The sequence below is a fragment of the Urocitellus parryii genome, chromosome 10 (genome assembly GCF_045843805.1).
Source record: "Urocitellus parryii isolate mUroPar1 chromosome 10, mUroPar1.hap1, whole genome shotgun sequence".
NCBI lineage: Eukaryota > Metazoa > Chordata > Mammalia > Rodentia > Sciuridae > Urocitellus > Urocitellus parryii.
In genome coordinates, this window is record NC_135540.1 from 72,435,549 (window position 1) to 72,458,665 (window position 23,117).

At 36.7% G+C, this 23,117-nt stretch overlaps 1 protein-coding gene across 2 annotated transcripts; it reads left to right on the forward strand.

Annotated features, from left to right (window-relative positions):
- Positions 1–3,433: 3,433 nt before the first annotated feature.
- Positions 3,434–15,524, forward strand: Mepe (matrix extracellular phosphoglycoprotein). Of its 2 annotated transcripts, XM_026379625.2 has the most exons (4): positions 3,434–3,487; positions 6,848–6,901; positions 7,905–7,997; positions 14,046–15,524. In XM_026379625.2, exons 1-4 carry the CDS (start codon positions 3,434–3,436, stop codon positions 15,522–15,524), a joined length of 1,680 nt encoding a protein of 559 aa, XP_026235410.2. The 2 variants fall into 2 exon arrangements, with proteins under 2 accessions (XP_026235410.2, XP_026235411.1); XM_026379626.2 differs by lacking the exons at positions 3,434–3,487; positions 7,905–7,997 and having other exon boundaries at positions 6,866–6,901.
- The last annotated feature ends 7,593 nt before the right edge of the window (positions 15,525–23,117 follow it).

Below are 23,117 nucleotides of genomic sequence, written 5' to 3' on the forward strand. Positions count from 1 at the left end.
GTTGCAGGTCACTAATATAGATGTCATCTTGATTCTTGATTTTCTCTCACAGCCTTTATCTAGTATACCAGCAGTCCTACTGGCTTGCCTTTCAAAATATACTCTGAATACGTCCATTTACATCATTCTTCTGCCACACTCTAGTTCAAGTCCCATCAGCTCTTTTTGGGATTATCATGAGAGTTTTAAGGATGCTATCTCTGCCCTTTTCCTAATCCAGTCACTCCTTAAGTCAATTCTCCATTCAAAACCTCTAGAGGATTTCTTTCTCATTCAGGGTAAAGTCCAAAGTCTTGTGATGACATTCAGGCCCCATATCATCTGCCACCTAATGCCTTTCTGACTTCATTTGCTGCTATTCTCCTTGCTCAGTTCCTCTAGCCAAATTGGCCTCTTCTGTAGAACAAGCCAGCAGGCTCTTGTTGCTGAAGCTCTGTTGTTCCTATTCCTCCTGCTTGGAATGTTCTTCTTATAGATAGTCCTATGGCTACAGACGTCTTAATCTGTTCATGCTGCTATAACAAAATACTACAGACTGTGTTATTTATAAAGAGAAGATATTTATTTCTAATAGTTCCGGGGACCGGAAAGTTCAAGGTCAAGATTCTGCAAGTTCAGTGTCTGATGAGGATTTGTTATCTCTGCTTCCAAGATGGTGCCTTGTGACTTCATCTTTCAGAGATGATAAATTCTGCATTCTTACATGGCAGAAAGGTGAAAGGGCAAAAATGGCCTAGTTAATTCCCTCCAGCTCTTTTATTAAGTTGCTAATCCCATTCATGAACATTCTACCCCCATGACTTAATAAAATCTTAAAGACTCTATGGGTTTTAGAGGGACACATGCATTCAAATCACAGCAAAGTCTTTACCCAAAAGTTGCCTTCTCAATAAAGTGTTTCCAAAACTCTATCTAGATTTCAACCTAGAGTCCTCAATCCTAATGCTTGTTATCCCTGCAGTACATTTTATACTTAGACTTCATCTATGTCATTATCTAACATAAAATGGTTTACTGGTTTATTTATTTATCTTATTTATTACTGTCTTCTCTACTGAGTCATTAAGTTCCATGAAAACAAGAATTATTTTGTCCATTTTGCTCACTATTATTTTCTCAATGGGTGCCACATAGTAGGCACTCAAATCATCTTTGTTAATGCTTCTGAATTTCATTCAGATAAAATTGAGGTTAGAGACTTTTTGTATGAAAAGATAATAAAAAATTTGCATCTATAAACTTTTTAGTTTATAAATATTTTCTATCTCTAAACTTGTTAGGTATTCTGTCCTAATAGTTTTGAAATCAATTCTAATTATCTGACAACATGATATTCAAACTGAGGTATTTATATTTTCTGTTTATTCCACTTTCTGGAACATTTGATAGCAGCTTTCTACCACAAAAACATTTTTAGATTAAAATTACTTTGCCCCCTGTGGTTATCTGTGGGCACTGGTAACAAATTGTTTGCTAGTGCAAAGTGGGCCAGTGCTGATTGGACACTGGGAATTCTAACAAACTTTAAATTTCAGCAAAATGCTCAGAGACTGCTAATCTGCAGAAGAAACCAGGTTTTCTGAAGGTAAAACATACCAGGTAATTTGGTTCTCTCAATCTTCTTGGTAGCAAATAGCTTTATATCATAGCTGTTTACATTTTCAAGATGCTTGGCACTCTGATCATATTACTGCTTTTGAAAGTAAATGCAAATTGAAGGTATTCTCTACAATTTGCACAACTGTGTAGTATTCAGTGCTTTATTTTATAACATAAGAAGTGTGTTACTAAGCTATAGAAATCACCAACTAATCACCAAATTGATGGTTTGGTATTTCCTTCCTCTTTGATTTGACTATCAGCATAATCAAGATTCACAGTAACACAAAGACTTAAACTCTACTCTATTCCTCTGTAAATTTGGTTGTATCCTTTACAAACCAGAATAAAGAAAATCTGATCATGTTTATGTTTTCAAACATTGTCTGTGCTGATATTTCTACTGTTCAGCATTGTTATTTGATAACTGATTTATATTGTCTGGATATATAAAATATTTGAAGAAATAAACTTTAGTTTGAATAATTCCTTAGAATTATATTAGTTTGGAAGAGAATAGTCTAAAATTTCAGAATATATTCAATAATTTTGTTTACTTCTACAAATAAATTTTTGCTTTGAAATGTTTAAAGATTGGAAGAATATTTATATCTTACTTTTCTCATTTAAAAGTGTTTTATCCCAACTAATCACAAGGAATGAAATATTATTTTCATTCGGTTGCTATATGTCTATGTATAATTAGTAAAATATTTAATGCTCATGAAAATTAACAAATTGTTAGTCCAAAGATATTCTGACAATATATATTTTTTTCAATCTAATGTCTACTTACAAGGGCTCACTAGAGTCTGTCAATATATTTATCAAAGTATAAACGTGTACTTTTACCCATAACTGTGTTTTAAACATTACATTGTTGAGTCTGATATATGATTTGTCATTAAGTCAATTATGTGTAGATACTTCTGTAATAAAATTAAAGAATAGAGACTTATTTAAGGTGGCACATAGTACTGACTAAGAACACTGCCTCTATAGCTGCATTTCTTGGATAGCTATCACTGTTCTGCCCCTTAATAACTATGAGTTTGGGGGCAAGTTATTTGACCTTTTTTATCTATAGAATAGGACTCACTTCATTTATAGGATTATTGTGAGGCTCAAATAATTGAATACATATGAAATTCTTAGAACAGTCCTTAGTTCATTTCAATGTTTAAATTGCTAGCTATTAATGTAAATGTCACATAAGTAGTTTCTCCAGCCCAGAGATGGTGGTGAATTCAGAGACTTTGCTAATGAATATGGGGAGGTATGTTGGGGCACCAGCTTGGATTGAAATAGAATTTTATTCCTCATGGTGGCGTTTGCTACTTTGACACACCTAAAGAGTCTATTATAAGCTGCTATATTAATTTACTGTCACTTTGAACTATACAAATATTCAATGATTTCTTTGTAAAGATGAGAAAAAATGTAGGACTAACAATAGAGCAAATAAATGTGTCTCTAAATCATTTCTGTAGCTGACTTTATTGTTTTAATGATAGTCAACAATTTTCATTTCACATAGAAATAATTAGACTTTAAAATTTTTAGGTTAAAATATCCACATTTGGGTATAAAAAAGCCATACAAAATATTTGTATATATATATTTTAATTTCTAGATATAACTATATAAAACATGTGCCAGTATATAAATATTATATACTTATAATATATAATAATATATAATTATTAATATACATAAAGGAAATGGATGCTCTGGTGGAAGGATTTTACATGTACTTTTGAGTTTATGGCTGCAGTTCACAATTGGCAATGCCTTAGGGTAAAATATTATTGTCTTTTCACAGAGATTCTCAAAGATGCAAGGTGTCTATGTGGGACTGCTGCTTTTTAGTGTGACCTGGGCAGCATCAGTAAGCATTTACAAATTCATTTATGTTCATAGAATCTCTTACTTTATTTTCTTTTAAGCCATGTCTTTTAACATTAGTAGAATTTATCTAATTCAGTAACAATAACGTATCAAGCATATAGAAAAAATCCAGCACTTAACATCTGTCACTAAGGAACCTTTCAATAAACATGTGATATCTCCATGTTACTTTCTACAGAGCACCTAAAGCAGTATTTTTGAGAGAACTAAAAGCCAGTAAGAGTGTTTCAAGTTAGTTAAGGCTAATGATTAATGTTCAAAGACTTAAATTATATCATGCCCCAAACTTTTCTTTTTTACTATATATACTCCAATATGTACATACTATGCTAAATTAGTATATTATCCAAATGAAGAACTCCAGATGAATGTTTTAAAGCTCACTAACACTATTTTGGAAACAGATGGCAATGCAAAGGTACAAAATGTTTCTGTATTTCTTTCAACACCTTAGTGCTGTGGGATTTTGCTAAACATGTTCTCTTCTTCAGTGAGGCTAAAGATATGAAGTAGTGCCACCTAAACTTAGCCCAACTCAAGCTTCTATTTCCCTTTGTGTCTTTTCTTCTGATTCACCCAGATGAGTACTCAGGATGTGACCAAATTGTCTTGTGACAATGCTGAGCATTACAGACATTTTCTGCAATGCAGACACAGCGCTAATTAGATAATGTCTGAACAGTATCCTAACTTCTCAGAGTAACCTTTTTGGTTGGACAACTATGGAAACAAGTAATCATTGTGTTGCCAACCATGCTTAAATATAGGTCCTAAGTGAGTGGGCGACCAGTTGGGTAACCAGAGGGACAAGGATGAACCATACCATCTGGAGAGGACAGTAGAATTTGGGGAATGCATACTCCCCTCTTAGTACACGTACTCACAGAGTCCTGTGGGGGCTGTACTACTTAAAACAGACATGTGTCAGACCCAATCCACATCACCTAGCTCACCAAGGCTGTAGAGGCACGCCCTTAGGCATGATGGTGGGTCTATTTGACCTAGTTCAATCTAACCAACTGAGGATGAGTTTATTTTGAGCATTACATTCCAAGGAACAGCTGGAGTGATGCTTCTGACCATTTTCCAGTAAAATGCTATGTCAAAATTGATCCAGTGACCACAGGACAAAAGAAGGTGCCAACTTTCCTCCCAGAGGCAGACAATGCCATCTCCATTACAGAACCACATTCAAGCCTAGATCAACCACCAATTGGGTATTGGGAGAAAAGGGGAGGGTACAGATTCAAATGAAAGAGTCTCAGCAAGGGTACAAAATTTGGCATTGCGAAAGGTGAAATGTGATGTTTTCTCACAGATACACAGATTCTGTTTTAGCAATTATCTAAAGTATTTAACAATAGATTGCTAGCATAAAATGTAATATATACTGTGTAACTTATGTATGTCTAAGAACTGTAAGCCAAATTCCAAACAATTTTAAAACATGAGAAATAAAAGGTCATTGGGCCGTGCAATTCCATGAAGATTCATCAGTAGGCAATATGGCTAGGAAGGTTTTGTTCTAAGTTACAGAATATCATGGCTATACCAAGGTACTCTGTGTCATCATGTATGTATTTTTAATCCATACACAAATGCATGTGATTGTGAGTGTGCCTGTGTTCTGTTAAGAAGATGCCCATGCTTTCGTTTCTTTTGCTTTATATGTACCCAACTCATTTTTATGTTTTATTCTTCCAATAACCCCATTTCCAGAACTATTTTAGCTGTTCTGACATTAGTAAAGAATGATGAAATGATCTAACTTTACATTCAAAAGATCATATAAGAATGAACATTAACAAATACAACAAAGAATAAAATTGTAAAATATATCTTGAGGTTAATGTAAGCTTTGGGAACATTTTTTTTTTTACCAGCAAATGCTTTTTCTTATGTAACTACTTAAAATTTATTATTGTAATCCTGGGGCTTTGAGAGAGAGAGGATTTAGGTTAATGTATCTCCTCTACATCTACTACCACCTCTGTACATATAGGCATTGTGGCTTCTTCTATTACCTATATTACACAGGTTTTTATGGGACTCAAATGAGATTTCTATGCAAATCTGTGTGATAGATCCCTATCACAGTGTATAAACTGTGAAGTGCTATATGAATATAAGGTTTTCTTGAGAAACTATTGTTTGTTTCTAGAATAAAATGGAATATTAGACAGATTTACATTTAGGTATTTTTAGTAAACTTTTGAGTTTATATTTTTAAGATGCTTTAAGAAAATCCATGACATTAAGGTTTATTTTAAGGTTTTTAAATAAGGTTTATTTAGGAAACTACTTTCTAAGTGAATAGGACTGCTATTAGGCAGACTGCTATTAGCCCCTGAAACTGCTTACCTCTGTTTTGATCTTTCCTTGAAGGTTTCTCTCTTCTATAACCAGTCCACCATGGCTCCTGCTTCTACTTTAGCATATATATTGAAGAACAAACATGTTCTATTCGGTAGTTCCCCTTTCGACATCACAGATAAGCTAGGGCTTTCAAAAGTAAGTAGAGAAATAGAAATACTGACAATTAAATATCCATATACTTGTTCCTGTTGCAGAAAACTTGCTTCAGGATTCTTAGATATTGTTCTGCCTTCAGTTCAAAGGCCTGGGACAGCTGCCCAGGTCTATTCCTTTTTATTTTCTGATCATCCTCCACTTCAATAGCAACCCCTCACCATCAGGACCTCTCAAGAAATTTTGACATTTTCATATCAATCCAAGAGAAAGAATTTGTTCTAATCTGCTGACCACCTCCATTCACCTTCCCTGAATAAAACCTCTGGCCAGGAGGCTGGCAACAGTAAGGACAGAGAAGGGGTATAATCCTACTCCTTCCATGCAGGACTGTGGTGTGGGACTTTTCCTGAACCACTAGCACTGTCATAACTTAACTCATCATATCAACCGTTGAATTTATACCATTTATACCCTTAAGTCCATAGCACTGAACTCTGAGTTCTCTTGCACTCAACAATTCCAGGTTGAGAGTGAAAACCTCTCTTCAGTGAATAACAATGGCATCTGAGCTCCTCCGCTGGAGCATCATGCCTGCCTTCTTCTTGCCATTCCATGTGGTGGTTCTCTGTGCTGGAATCTGGTTCTGAAACGGAGATGGCATTGTTTCCCTCTGGGAGAATAAAGCTGGCACTGTCCTTTCTAATACCAAAATAACTGTGAAGGGATAAGTGGGTCCACCTTCTTTTGGTTAGAATGATTTTCCACATTGACTAGTACAACCCAGTGAGAGAAAAATAAATGATTTTTTGTTTGAAGAAATGGATGAAAGAATGTTCCACTTGGTGAAATGTCCCTCATTTCCTTGCAGACGTTTCCACTACAGACTGTGAAACCTCGGCAAGGCTGTGTGGAAGAACACAGGGTAAACAGAATTATTCTTCTCAAATAACTCAATTTTAGCTCTGTAAAGAAAAAACGTCAATAAGTGAAAGTTTGAACTGCCAAAATATTTTTGGGTGCTTATACTGGGAGTGCAAAATTATCCAACATCATTTTGGCACTTTCTAGTTAATCAAGTATTAAAATTCACACAATGTGTGATAGGAAAGTAAGAAACCATTCTAAATATAGATTTGTTTCTCTTCAGTGTGATTTCTTCCTTCAAGAAATAATGTTTTGCTAGGCAACTTTCAAAGGGATAAGGAAGAATTGTGGGATATTGTAACTAGCAAACCATATTTTGCCACATGGACACACGGGAGCAAAGTGATAAATGAAAGGGAAAAAAGAGGAAATTGGTTTACAGGTTTTAATGGAAAATTTAGTTTACATGGAACTCGTTTTCGACATCCATCCAGAAAGTTCACCAAATACTCTCAGCTTTGCACATCACCAAATTGCAGCTTACTTCTGCCTGCCATAGTTCCTCCTGGCACTCTCAGAAAACTCTGTTCTAAGAACTAACAATCTTCTGTTCCTTATCCGAACTGAAAATTACAAAGGGCTAAAACTGCAAATTTAAAAGGCTGCATATTCTTGCTGTGAGTTTTTCCATTTGGACATTAGAGTATTGTAAAACCTGCCTTCCTCATGATCTCCTCAGCCATCTCATCTGAAATATTTCTGCATGTTCCATTTCCATTGAAATTTGAAGAAAAATTGATACACCCTGGGAGGTGAAGCATTTGACAGTCATATGCAGGGAAACATATTTACAGATAAGTAGATAAAAGAGAAGGAACAGTGGCTTGTCTCTAGAGGCTGGCTGACGCACTCCCTCCTGTGGTTCCAAGAAGCACTACCATTTGTCAGAAGCAGAATTTGACTTCTCCCAAGTTAAAAAATATCTCAGGCTGTCAGAAAGGAAGCCAGGAAGCTTTGTAGTGAATGACCACTCACCTTAATATAATGTTGTGTTTTTGTAGAGAACATACAAGGGCCACCATGAAAAATATGGGTATTATATTTTTAAGGATGTTAATACATCATCTGGGAAGGAAAATCAAACCAACAGAAAGGTAAGCAGAATCTCTGAGTGAAGGTTCTTTTTGCAAGCCAAACTCTGCACTAATCCTAGGGGAAAAATTGTAGGAGAGACAAGTTTATTTTTGCCTCCTCTTTGGTTTCTGTCCCTGGCTGGGGCCTTCCTCCCTTCCCCCATACTCCTAGGCTCCTCAGTCCTCTCTACTAATGCTACTCTGTGTTCCTGACTCCCGCCCCATGCCTTGGCTCAAAATCCTGTCTGTTTCAAGACCTGCGGGGCTACAGACACCCATGGATTGCCACATTATTTTGAGTAAGTTTTGATCTTACGTGAGGAGATGTTCTGGACACCATATGCTCTAATGGTGGGGATCTCACCAGGGGAAAGTTAATAGGAGAAATCATTTTGGCCTAAGAATGACATGTTTTAGTGTCTTTAATTCATTCCACGGATGACTCAATCTGTGTTGGGATGCTCAGAAGAGAAAGAATGAGGCCTTTGTCACTGGGCTGACAATAATTCTTTTCACTCAGTCTCTTGTAGATACGTTGGTCAAAGAGCTGGAAACAGCTTTCAATACCATCAGCAGAAGTACTACTCACTTTTCCAAATCTGTTCTCATTTCCCATGGAAGTAGAAATTTCCCTTCAGAATGTTATTTTCTTCTGTTTGGTATCTTTTACATGCCATCTCTAAAACCGCATCCACTTTCCTATTAAAATCAGTCAGAATTTACTTGTAGTAACAAAAAAATTCAGCTATTTCTGTTGTGTAAGGTACTATGTAAAATACTTAATTCCTTCTCTCCAGGATCTTGGGAATTAGAAAATAAACAAAAGACACTTACAAAATCATTAGAACCCAAGAGGCAATGTGGAAAGTGCCATATAAAAGGGATTTTTTTTTTTTTTTAATTCTGCTTTAGGGACTTGGAGTAGGAAAAAAAAATGGTTGTTTGCCTGGTGTTCAGGGAACTCCACATAATGGAGTTATTGAGCTGGGCCTTGGAGGATGAGCAGGATTTGAGAAAACAGAAATGAATGGGTGAGGCCATTCTCCAAGAAAAGAATACTATGAACTGAAGAATGAAAATACAAAATCAGACCAGCTAACTTATTCATAGACCAATATGCAGCCAAACATTACTTAACATAAGCAAATGCAAAAAAGCAAGTTTTTCTGGTTTTAAAACATTTTCTCTGATGCATGGTTAGAAATGATTAGCTATTACATACCACAGTTCAAGAGTTATTTCATGTTTTCCATTATAAAATAATCTCATTAATTTCTCTAATGACATGCATAGAATTCATTAGTAAATATGTTACTCTTCTGAAACTAGTAAAAGCACTAAAAACACAAAAACACAAACAAAAAAACAAAAACAAAACAAAAAACTACCTAGTTCAGAATAGGAAAAGACAAAATCAAGAAGGAATTATTATAATCTACTTATTTTTTCTGGTCCACTTATTTAGCTCAAAAGGCTATACTAGCAATGAGTAAATAAGCTTGTTTGCAATGGACAATATAAATGTCCCAAACTAAACGACTTAAAGCAAGATACTGTTTCTAGTACTTTTTATTCAGAAGTAACTCACTGCAAAGTTTGTTTCTCTCTCGCTCTCTTTTTTTCATAGCAAAGTCTTGCCTACTTTTAGAACATACTTGGGAATATAAAAAATAATGGTGTCATCCTGGTGATTAATGGTGTCATAACTTCCACAAATAAATCAATTCAAATTAAATCTTAAAATTGCTACAAGTTGGCACTTTTGCAGACGTTAGCAAGCTTCATGCAATTGAAGTACATTTAGATAAACCATTTTTATTTTGAGATTCGAGTGGGAGCTGATTCAACAATTTCCCCACTGCACCAAATAATTAATAACTGGTGGTCCTTCCATTAGAACCGTGCTTCTATTTGGGGGTAGGGGAGAGACAGAGAGGGGTTGGGAGAAGAAGTTCTGTCAGAACCTCATTTTAAGTAACATGTCATCAGGGGCCACATGCTTGTGGAACCAACAGACAGAGGGCAACATTCAGGTATTGTATGGGCAGAGGGTTCAGAAAAATTCTATCTCTACCTGCCTCTATGACCATGTTAGAGATGTCGAGGGACTTGGACAACAGGCGTGCATTCTATATCAAATGACTATCATTAACATTATGTGAGAAAGCATCCCATAAAGAGTTGTATACAGTTCCATAAGAAATTATTGTTACTATCATTTATATAGACTTGTTTAATGATAGGAATTTTGCTAGATGCTTTACATGCATTATATCATTTAATAAAATTATTTAATTCTCACAACAATCCTAAAAGGTAGGTATAATTTTTCCTATCTTATAGCTGAAAATGCTAAAACTCAAAGAGTTAAATAAGGCTCCCAAGGTCATACAGTCAATAAAGAGTCAGGCAGGTGGTTGTAATATCCATGTTCTTTCCATAATTCAACCACTTTTAGTGCGCACTGGAGTGAAGAATTAAGAAAGACCATGGTCATCTCCTGTCTGCTATTCTACTTGGTGCTATTCTTAATGGTGCTGGCTTCCCTGAATCTGTTTTTTCTATCTTCTTCCATATATTCCCTACAAACTTGCTCCCAAAGTGTGTGTTTTCAGCTGACTGCTTCTCTATCTGGGAGATAAGATATCTCTATGTTTACATCTTTAATTAACATGTCCAAGAAGATGTTCACGTGCTCAACAAGAGCCAGAAGATTGAATCGTGGTTACAAAAAGATAAGACAAAATTAAGCTGTGTAGTGAATACAGGGCTATGGCCAGGGCAAGAAAAGTGACAGATGCTGTGTGCTGGGGATGATCAGACTACATTAGAGTTTGGGGTTGACATGGGACCCCATAACCATAGTCAGGTGATGGATATGAACACAGTGGCCTAAGAAGAAAAATTGCTACACATACCATTTGTACCTACAGGATGTCTTTGCCATTTAATAATTCACCAGGTTTTGCTTAGAACATACAGCACACAGCCCAATTGTATACAAATCTTGAGTCCTCCATAAGTATCTCTTATTTTGATTTTATATTATTCACCAGTTTGAAGGCTTATGTAGTGGCATAAATTCAATTTGGGGTATAAAGAACTATGGAATTTTTTCTGTCTGTAATTATTCCGTTGCTCAAAAGATCCTACCAATGGGTTTATGAAGGGACAAGGGAATGCACATAAATTCATTTTAACCTGTCTAGACTTAAGGTTATCTAATAATGTAAATAGTTTTTGAGTAAATCCTTTAGTCTCTTTTAGATAAAAATGCTCAGATCCTCACTTCCCCTTCTTCTCTAAGATGGTATACAGGCATGGCTTAGTCCATGCCTGTATACCATCTTAATTAATTAATTAAGTTCTCTTAATTAATTAATCATTTTCAATTTACAAATTTTTTTCAAAGTCAAATTTTAACACATATAAGGGGGCCTTTGATTAATTTTTGTTCTGGTTTACTAAAGAATCATGAAATTCTTTTAATTATTTTAAATTGAGTATATAAATTTCATATATTTGGCTTTCTTTTTAAGTATGTTTTTTAACTAATAAACACCTTTTCCTAAAAAGGTTTAGGCTTAAAATCACAGGTGTACTTATTTTAAATTGAAATTGTAATACCAACATATTACTCTTTTTTTTAAAGAGAGGGAGAGAGAGAGAGAGAGAATTTTTTTAATATTTATTTTTTAGTTTTTGGTGGACACAACATCTTTATTTTATTTTTATGTGGTGCTGAGGATCGAACCCAGCGCCCCGTTCATGCCAGGCAAGCACGTTACCGCTTGAGGCACCTCCCCACTCCCAATTACTCTTTTTTTAAAAAAATTATTTATTTGTTCAAGTCAGTTATACATAACAGCAGAATGCTCTTTGATTTATTGTATACAAATGGAGCACAATTTTTTACTTCTCTGGTTGTACCCAAAGTAGGGTCACACCACTTGTGCAATCATACATATACTGATGTATGTAATGATATCTGTCTCATTCTACCATCTTTCCTACTCCCATCCCCTCTCCCCCCTTCCCTTTGCCCTTTCCAAAGTTTCTCCACTCATCCCATGCCCCCCCTCACCATTATGGATCAGCATCCACTTATCAGAGAAACCGTTCAGCCTTTAGTTTATGGGATTGGCTTGCTTAACAAGCTATTCTCTAATTCCATCCATTCACTTGCAAATGCTATAATTTTATTCTCTTTTATTGCTGAGTAATATTCCATGGTGTATATATACCACAGATTCTTTATCCATTCATCTATTGAAGGGCATATAGGTTGGTTCCACAGTTTGGCTACTGTGAATTGAGCTGCTATAAGCCATGCACTATTAAATACAAACCCAGCTTACACCACAGGGGAGAAGATGGGATTCTTCAGACAACCATGGAACAGAGTTGTTGACTATTTGAGTGCTAATTGCCCTGCTGGCTTCCTAAGAGGAAGTCATTACCTACTATCACTGTAGTCTTCATGGGGACCCATTAGTGATTTGGGCTTTCTTGGCTTCCACAGGCAATTTGGTATCCTCTTAAAATATGACGCATATCTGTCCCTAGTATATGTGCTCCATCTACATTGCTCCTTTTAGAACTACCTCACTCCACCTATGCAATCACCCTCTTCATAGCTCCAGAACAGAAGCTCAAACCTTGCAATATCTTGCCTATGCCAGAGAGAAAGAATAAGTAGTATCTGGCAAAATCAGCCTCAGCCCCTTTCTTCCTAACCACGTTGTTCTGCATGCTTACTGAAACCTGGCTGCACCCCAGCTTTGAAAAAAAGTGGCATCTTCACAAGCCTCTCCCACAAGAAAGGACAAATTGAGATTCAGGTGTAAGCTCTTTGCTTGACTCCACTTTCTCCTTTTCATCCATTTTCTCTTGGGCTCTTTTCTTGCCTAGATCTCCAAACATACATTCTGGATCACAGGTTTGCAAATTGTAGTCCCTAGACCAGCAAAATCTACCTCATCTGAAAGCTTGTTATAATGCAAATGCTAAAGCTCTGTTTCAGATGAGCTGAGTCAGAAACCTGATCTTTGGGCCCCACAGTCTTTGTTTCAACAGACTTCCAAATGATTCTGGTAAATGCTAAATTGAGAACGGAAATACCTATCCCGATTGTCAAATTTGTCTTATATGACAAAGAGAGAAGAAAATTAATGAATTCTTTTTCAAATAATAGCTGTTGTCACAAGACTTGCTGCAAAATCTTTTGTTTTTTGAAAGTCAAAGGCTGATTATTAGCTATACTTTTCTATTTGTAGATTTTCTGTAAAAAGAAAGAAAGAAAGAGAACAGGGGAGGGATTGAGGGAGGGAAATAGGAAGAATAGAAGGAAGGAAAAATGAAAAAGAAGAGTGAAGAATAAAAATTCTTCCATACCTGAATGAATGCCTCTGAGGAGCAGGGCAAAGGCAAGGGGTAGGGGAGAGAGAGAATAATTAAATTTTTAATAATTTTAAATATCTTTTTAGTTGTAGATGGACACAATACCTTTATTTTATTTATTTTTATGTAGTACTGAGGATTGAACCCAGTGCCTCACATTTGCCAGGCAAGTGATCGACCACTGAGCCACAACCCCAAGCCCCAAAGAATAATTTAAAGTGTAAAATGCATTTCACTTGTGACTAACTCTTCACTACATGAAGATCACACTCTTCTATCACATTCTTAAGTTTAGGTCTTCCTTTAAAGTTTGGCCTTAATCTATATTTTAAACATTTATTTCTTATTCTCTTCCTTAGGATCTCTCCACTCTAGCCATGTAGGTTTACTCATATTATCTTTTTCTAAATAACTGACTTTGCCACTTACCCTTAAAATATTCTCACCCCCTCTGTATATCTGAATCATACTCATGCTTCCAACCTTGCTCATTTTCTTTCTCCATGAAATCTGGTTTGTCCATTCCAGAATGAACTCTACCAATAAGCCTCTATTGAGTTAATAGACTACATTAATTAAACATACGGTTTTAAAAAATTGCCTGAGAATTTTTATATTTTAAAAAATTTAGCATGAAATAAACACTTTATGCTATAAATTATACTTCAGCAGGAAGAAAAAAGCAAAGACAACATTGCTCTTCATCATTTTGAAAAGAGAAGAAATCAAGAACCATCCTCTAATGAAATCATTATCCAAGAAAGAGAGAAAGATGTGTCCTTTTTTGAAACCAATGGAAATAACCAAAGTGATAAATGCACAACTCCTTCTGCAAATAGACAGAATGAAGGCTATAGTATTCGTAACATAGGAAAAGCTCGGGATGGCCTAACGATGTCCATGTTTCCTGAATCCACTGGGAATAAAGGGGTTGAGGATGGAGATGATGACATCAGCAACCTGCACGACCAAGAAGAATATGGTGTGGCTCTCATCAGAAGTAATATACCACATGGGGTGAGGCCAGCGACTGTGACTGTGACTGAGCTGTGGGGAGAAGAAAACAAAGAGCACAAACCCAGGAATGTTCTAAGCAAAATTCCATCAAGTGTCAACTATGCCAAAGCCCACTCAGAAGATAAAAGGAATCATCAACGAGATCCCCAAGCCCAGAAGAGCCCAGTAAAAAGCAAATACGCTCGACACATCCACATCCGACGCAACACTCAGTACCTGAAACAGCTCTCCCGAGCCCGGAAAATCCCCAGTGATTTCGAAGGCAGTGGTTACACAGATCTTCAGGAGAGAGGGGACAATGATATCTTTCCTTTCAGTGGGGACGGTCAGCCTTCTAAGGGCATTCCTAGCAAAGGAGGAGCTCTCAGTCCTGACCCAGAAAGTACAGGTGTTCAAACAGGACTTCCAGGCCCACGTGAAGCTGCGACTATTAACCCTGACACAAGGCGGGCAGATTATAATGAGATCCCAGAGGGAGAAGAAAGTGATGGCAACGCCATTGGAGACAAGCGTCAAACAGGGAAAGGGGCAGGGACTGCTGACGTCAGCCTGGTGGAGGGCAGCAATGACATCACAGGCACCACCAATTTTAAGGAACTCCCTGGAAAGGAAGGGAACAGAGTGGATGCTGGCAGTCAAAACGCTCACCAGGGGAAGGTAGAATTCCATCATCCTCATGTGCCCTCAAAAGAGAGATCAAAAGAAGGCAGCAGCGATACAATGGAAAGTGCCTATTACAACGAAATACCAAAAAATGGCAGAGGTAGCAGTAGAAAAGGTACAGAGCTATCTAACAGGAACCGAGTGACCGCAAATGGGAAACAAAGATTTTCTAGTCAGGGCAAAGGTCAGGGTCTGCTTGTTCCTTCTCAGGGTCTTGATAATGATATCAAAAATGAAGTAGGTCCCCATAATGGCCCTGGTAATGAAGGGAATACAATAATGCAGAGCAGAAAAGGCCATTATGTACCCCATGGACGAAATGATTCTACATGGAATAAGAGTATGTCACAAAGGAAAGACTCCTGGTATTACAGAAAACCCCATTCCAGTAGGAACTTTAGCCCCCCTAGAAGGGACGACAGTAGTGAATCTGACAGTGGCAGTTCAAGTGAGAGTGATGGTGACTAGTTACTAGAAGTCCCAGCAGAACCATTGGTATATCTAGTCATCTGCCAGTTGGTGGTGGAGAAGAGGCCCGGACAGCAGACCAGAGGGAGAGAGGACAGAGTTGGGAATGAGAGAGTCAAGAAGCCTGGTCTCCTCAGGGGAATTTTTTTCTTTTTTTACTATCTTAATGGTCATATATAAATTTCTAATCAAGGTTATAACACTTCTAAAGGAAAAAAAATCACTTATTAAGGATTTATATAATAGGTAATATTTGAATAGTTGTTATAGTTAAAAAGCTTGTGAATGTTGCAAATGTCTTCCTATGTTTTTTTGCTCTGACAATAAGCACAATTTCTCTTGGACAATCTGTAATTAAATGTTCTAGAGAAAACTCTGTGCATTGTGGTTCATTATTTCAGAGGTAACAAAACTAGTTTTGCCTCCAGCAAAGGAAGTGCATATGAAGTTAATCTGCTGGATAAACCCTGAACGTGTTTCTCCAGCTCATACTGCTATGCCAGCTTTTCCTGACTTCTTTCTGCTCTGATGGAGATTTCCTACTTTACAGCCATCTATGCTCCTTCCTCTGTTGCACATATAAGGCATATTTTATTTCCTGAAACAAATCTCATGGAATCACTTTTGTCAATTCTACTTCCTTCCAAAGGAGACAAGCGTGTGGAGAGAGGGCAATGGGAAAATATGAGAAAGAGAAACAAAAAAAAAAGGCAAAACAAAAACGGACTTCAACACATACTGTTCATTGACGGATTCCAAATTATTATGAGCCTATTTCTTTCTCTCTTTACTGTAGATGTCTTTTCAGTTAATGATGTCCTTATGAGACAGTTTTGAAAACAAAATCTAAGTCTCCTGTTAGGGAAGGATGAGGAATTATGGAAGGGTTTTGCCCCAACTGATAAAAGCAGCTTATACAGCTGGTACTACCTTTCTTCTAAGGCGTTTTTCTTGGTTTAACTTAAACATGCTGACTGAAAGCACCAAAGTCTTTTTGTGGCCATTGGGAAGGACAAAATAATCATGGCAATACAATAGAACAAGACCCATCAACCCTCTGCTTCCAGTGTCTTTGTTCTATGGTCTCAGGCTAGACCACCATTTATTTTATTATTGTTGTTGTTATTTATAGCTGAACTGAATTCCTAACAGACATACCTCTTCATCCCTAGCACCTTCTACATAAGAAGGGTTGAGAGAAGAAAAGGAGAAGAAGAAGATGGAGAAAAATTACTTATTCTCTAGTCTCTTTAAGATGCCAGTTCCCAAACAGCAGAGGTTATGACTGGGGCATTCTGTGAGGCACCCCCACTGTCAAGTTGAACAATGTGTGTGACACAGTGGACATGAGTCAATGCCCATATGGCATTATGGTACCTTAAACAGATCCAGAGTTCCAACACTAGGTAGAAGGTACTTTGTTTCCAAATAAAAGTGGCAATATAAGCCATGGAATAAATGAGATTCTCCACATACACACAAATAATAGTGGCTTACCCACTCTAAAGTCTGCCAGGTGCCATGCTCTGTTAAATTCTGTTAAATTATATTTGTATGGTTATTTTTACAATTTATACATAAGTAAACAGAGTTTTCTAACTAGTAAGCTAGGATTGATACCTAGGCAGACTGACTCCAGAATTTTTGTCGTCAAACTCACTTTACTACCATATATTACATAGATACACATAAAACATAATTCATTTTACATATATATATATATATATATATATAATATGCATATTGTTATGGTTTGGATCTGAGGTATCCCTGAAAGCTCACGTGTGAAACAATGCAAGAAGTTTCAGAAGAGAAATGAGTGGATTGTGAGAGTCTGAACCCAATCAGTTAATTAATCCCTGATGGGATTAACTGAGTGGTAACTAGAGGCAAGTAGGGTGTGGCTGGAGGAAGTCGTTAATTTGGGGCATGGCTATGGGGTATATATTTTGTATCTGGAGCTGGAGTTTCTCTCTTTACTTCTTGATCACCATGATGTGAGCTGCTTTCCTCTGCCACCCTCTCCTGTCATGATGTTCTGCCTCACCTTGAGCCCAGAGGAATGGAGCCAGCCTTCTCTGAACTAAGACCTTGGAAACCATGAGCCCTCAAATAAATTATTCCTCCCCTACAGTTGTGCTGGTCTGATCCTTCAGTCACAGCAGTGAAAAAAGCTGACTAAAACATACACATTGAGAAAGAGAGATAGGGAGAAGAAACTTGGGGGGAAAAATCCCAACTAGAACCTGAAAACAATGAATGTCTTTTTTTTTTCTCTCACTCATTTCTAACTTTTGCACATTACAGATATCAGTATTGATGAAAAGACCCATCATGGAATGTTACCATCAGAATTTCATAATAAACTAATAAACTATTACTAATACTTCGTTTTTTTTTTAAATATAAGATAATATTGTCAAAAACACAAAAACAAAAACAAAAAATAAACCTAGAGGCAGTTAATGAAGTAAAGACTATCATATCAGAATTTAAATTGCAAATAAGTATTTGGAAACCAAACTGTTGCTCCTATTTCAGGTTATATTTGACTTTTACAAGTGAATGATCTGATCACGTGAAAAACACTTGGGGTTGTAAAAGAAAAGCATGAATGGATAGAGAATGTGAATGCTTTCTTTGGGTAGTGACAGGTTGTCTGTCCTAGTCTGCCTTCTAGTGGAGAAACTGCATCTCAACCTGCTCATATTTTATCTCCTCTCTTCAAACTTGAGTGTTCATGGGCATTTCTTCAAAGCACTGGCAAAGTTCATATTTTTTCATCCCTTCCACAGATGTGGAGGAGTTAGTTCAAACACAGAAAGATCAGAGACACTCAAGGATGATCTGAAATCAGACTGTGGAGCTTGTGCTTTATCTAAACCCGTGTTTCAGGCACTAAACTACATTATCTTCACTGTATTTAAAAATAAACACAGGTTTCCAAAACACAGCAGAAAAGTTTAGCCTCTTATTAGAGTTGCCTTGTAAGGGATGATTGAAACGGACACATTCTGCCACCTTGTGCCCCAAAAGAAAAGCTCTCTGGTACCAGGCCTGGGAGCAGGTTCTAGACTCTGTCACTTATTTGTGCACCTGCTATTCCTTCTATCTTCACCTCCCTAGATTTCTCTACTTATAAAGATATACCTTCATTTTGCGACTCTAATTTATCTATTTTTGATCGTGTCAGGCTTCTGGGACAAATTGTCTGATATATATATATTTTTTTTGCATAACATTCAGCTCAGTTGAAAAACATGTGTTGAATGTCCACATTTATAAAATTCCATGGGGATCAACAGAAAGAGAAGAGATGCCCCTGACCCTTATCAAGAGTACAATTTTGTCAAAGAGAAAGGCACACAAAAGATATTAGGCAGAAGGTGGTAAATCCAATAATAGAAATTTAAATAAGGCAATAAAGGAGTTTTGAGGATGGGACAAGTAAGGATATCATAAAATCCATTTTCCTCCAGGTATGACAGTTTGAGAGGGGCTGTAGATGATACATCTTCACAGTTGATATCCTCAAGTCATACTATTGTATTGTAGAACTTATGTAAGATGACCCCAGCCAGAGGATTGTTAAGTGGCAATGGGTAATGCAGGGGTCAAGAGATTTGGAAGGAAGAATACGAGCCATAGGCATTTACTATACACACTTTTGCTATAGTCCATAATAAGCACAATAACATTCCCTCACTCAGTTTTTTGAAACAGCTTTGAACTATGCAGGAGCTCAAGAAGACACAAGGTTCAATGGTACTATGATGCTTTCAAAGAAGCCCATCTTTCAAGAACAACTTCTGTGAACTCTGCTAGCCAAGATACTAATTCTTAGAATCATAAGTGTTGATATATAGCATTAGATGGCCCAAAGGAAAAAAAAAAGAAAAATAGACAGATTTGGTTGGAAGATATGGAAAGGGACGTAGAAACAGAAAGAGAAATGGGAGGGGAAGTAAGGACTAGAAAAACCTTAATGAGGAAATCAGGAAAGAAAGGAAAGCAAAAGTCCAATACAACCTCAAGGTCAGAAACACAGATAAGAAGTAAAAGTAAGGAGTGAACTCACACAATATCTGCAAGGAAAGCTTGAAGAGCACATATGGTTTAGATGTTGAATAATAAAGACTAGAGGAGCGGCAAGTCATAGTGTAGCATATATGCCCCATTTAGAAGTCTATCTGTTACTATATTTGAATTTTAACTAGATTGTTGTGATTGTCAGGTTAATGGATAGGTAGCAGAATTTAAATAATTTTTAACTTAGACAATTCTTACTTAAAATGATGAGCTGAAGAGCTTCTGAAAGACATGCCAAGTATGTTGCTTGAGGAAAGCAAGCTGTTGCTGGGTGTGGTGGCACACGCCTCTAATTCCAATCACGTGTGAGGCTGAGGCAGGGGATTGCAAGTTCCAAGCCAGCTTCAGCAACTTAATAAGTCCCTGAGCAATTTAGTGAGACCATGTCTCAAAATTTAAAAAAAATTACAAAAAAGGTTGGGATGGGAATGTGTCTCAGTGGTTAAGTGCCCCTTGGTTCAATCTCCAATATCAATTAAAGAAAATACGCTGTATTTTTAGCACAGAGGTGATTCTGATGGAGATGGTCTGACGCTGATCTTGAAAACACTGCGTGGGTGAGTGGTTGAAATAACATTTGTGGTATAAAGTCATGAATGGGGTTCAGGATTTTTATTTGTAACAAGTTCCTCAAATGATTATAATGAAAGCCCAAGTTTGAAATCACTAGCATGGGGCATCTTTCTCAGTCACCTTCAAACCACTGCTCTGAGTTTCCTGTAGATCCATGGCTAGTCATAGCCATGATTGGCATTGTGGGAGTATTTTTGATCCATGATGAAGAGATAGCTTATCTTTGTGCATATCTCATATCAACAAATAGTGAAAATAGAAATAAAAGGGAATTTATAAGATACCATGTAAAAGGGGAACCTAAATAGGCTCTTGTGGAATAGAAATTGTTCACAGTATATATATGTGGCTTCCACAGTTCGCTACTCTGTGGAAAATAGTCTGGTGGTTACAGAACTGTGGTGTGCCACATAGGTCATATACAAATTGGTCACTTGAACAGGATATGACCGTAGCTGTTCAAATTCACATTCCTGTAAAAGACAGAACAGAAAGTGTGACAAGGAGACAAAGAAGGAACTGAAAGGCCAAAAGTTAATAGTGCAAAGGAGAAGGAGTCAGAATGTGCTGATTTGAGATGGAGCTTGTTGCCACACAGTGCACAAAGGATTGAGTTCTAGAAGACAGTTCCCTGTGAATAGAAACTTCAGTTAGAATTTTTGAGCAATGATGCATGAATCTGTGGTGTTCTTCCACACAATCTGCCTTTGTTCTTATTCAGCGTTGGAGCTCTGTCTCCACAGAGATCCAGACTGTTGAGGGGGATGAACCCTTTCCAGGGAAGGCCCCACAGTTGCGCCATCGTGTTTCATAACAAGTGTTGGGAGACTGCTGGGCTCAGTGGAGATGGAGGAGACAGGGGTGAAAGTCCCCTCGATCCCCAAGGCTGCACTGTAGTCAATGGAAATGAGTCTCTACTCTGACTCTCCAGCATGGTCCGTGGTCTTTCCTGGATTGCTGAGTAAATGAGGAGGCTTTGTTATTTCAACTTACTTTTGCTTATTCATCTGTCACTGAAAACATGTGAGAGCAAGCCTTGAATCGAATGCATGCATTTCTGTGCCAAATAATATTTATAGTTTTTCTCACCATGAAACAAAATTCAGCACATAAAATTACAAAAATAAAAAAACCCAGAAAATATAAAGGAAAATTATACTTTTACCACATTTTTTCTTCCAGTCTTTTTTTATGTCACATACACATTTTAAAATCGTACTTTACATTCCTCTTAGCATCCTGCTGTTATCTTAATGTGTTATTATATCTAATTAAGTATTTTTAAATCATTTTAAATTTCATTATATAAATCTGACACAATTTGTTTAATCTACTATTGAAGGATATTTCGTGTTTTCCCAGGTATTCTCTATTATAAATGTTATTACTATTCACAATATTTTGTAGCTTTGTTGACAAGTTTTCTTTCTTTGTCTTTTTTTTTTTTTTTTTTGGTACTGTGGATTGAACCTAGGGGTACTTAACCACTGAGCAACTGAGCCACATCCCCAACCCTTTCTTATTTTTAATTTTGTTCCAGGCTCTTACTAAGTTGCTTAGGGCCTCACCAATTTGCTAAGGTTGGCTTTGAACTTGTGATCCTCCTGCCTCAGCCTCCAAAGCAGGTCTACCCATTCTTTTTAAAGGCTTACATAGAATTTCACTGCTTGGACTTACTGTCCTTTTTAGTTAGATCCCTATTGATTTTAAGTTAATCATTATTAAACCCAGTATTATAAGGAGTGTCTTTGATCATGTGTCTTTGTGAATAGCAATAAGATAAACAAATTCCTAGTCACGCCAAGCAAATTTTAAATATCAGATACAAAGGTGCCACACTAAGTTTCATATGCCTAAAACCAGATTCTTAAAACTAGTAGATAGATACAAATGGTCCTTGGCTTTCAATGGCTCTACTTAGGACTATTCAACTTTGCAAGGGTGCAAAAGCAGTAAGCATGCAGTAGAAATTGTACTTTGAGTTTTGATCTTTCCCCAGTCTCTCTCATAACCCTGGGCAGCGGCAGTGTGCTGCAGCTACTGGTTAGCCAGAGGATCATAAGGGTAATGAGGTACTCCTCAATGTGATGTGTTGCCATTGTGTTTGTGGGTACAAGGACTCAATAAATTACACAAAATAATTAGCAATTGATTATAGAATAATTAATTATTAAATGATTATACACAACTCTATGCTAATGTTAAAGGTAGAATAGGTAAGCCATGATGTTTGGTAGGTTAAGTGTGTCAAAATGCATTCAAGTTCTGATGTTTTCAACTTATGATGGTGATGTAAGCCCATTTCAAGTCAAGGAGCATTTGTATTGCATTTTGTGAAGGACACTTCATCTCTCACACATATACCCCAGAAGAATTATCAGAAGATCTTTACAATAAAGCACAACTTTTGGAGTCCCACTATGAATTCTAATTGTTTGGTGGGTCCTGGGAATCTCTATTTTAGGAAAATATCCAGGCAATATCAACGTGCAGGCAGATTTGAGAACAACTACCATGGAGACCCATGTTCGTCTTTAAAGTTGAAAAACAGATAATAGTCACTAGATGGCAACCTATTCACTTAAAAAAAATGTTGGAAAAAAAATAAGTGGAAAGAGACATTATTACTCTCATTCACAATTAAATTTGGAAATGACATTTCCCTGTAGGAAGTTATTTAAAAAATATACAAGCAGGTCCTCTCTTTTATAATGCCTACATCCCATTACTTTAAAATTATATAATCAAAAACAAGAGCTCTTTTGTTAGAATACTAATAAACCCCTAGAAATTTTCAATCCAGTTTTGTTTGCACAAACCTCTCTTATAAAACTCTGATTTCCCTGTTTCCTTAGATCATAGCTGGAATTTGTCTTAACTAAAAATATCTCTTTTGTTACTAATGTCTGGTACACAAAAACTCCATAGATT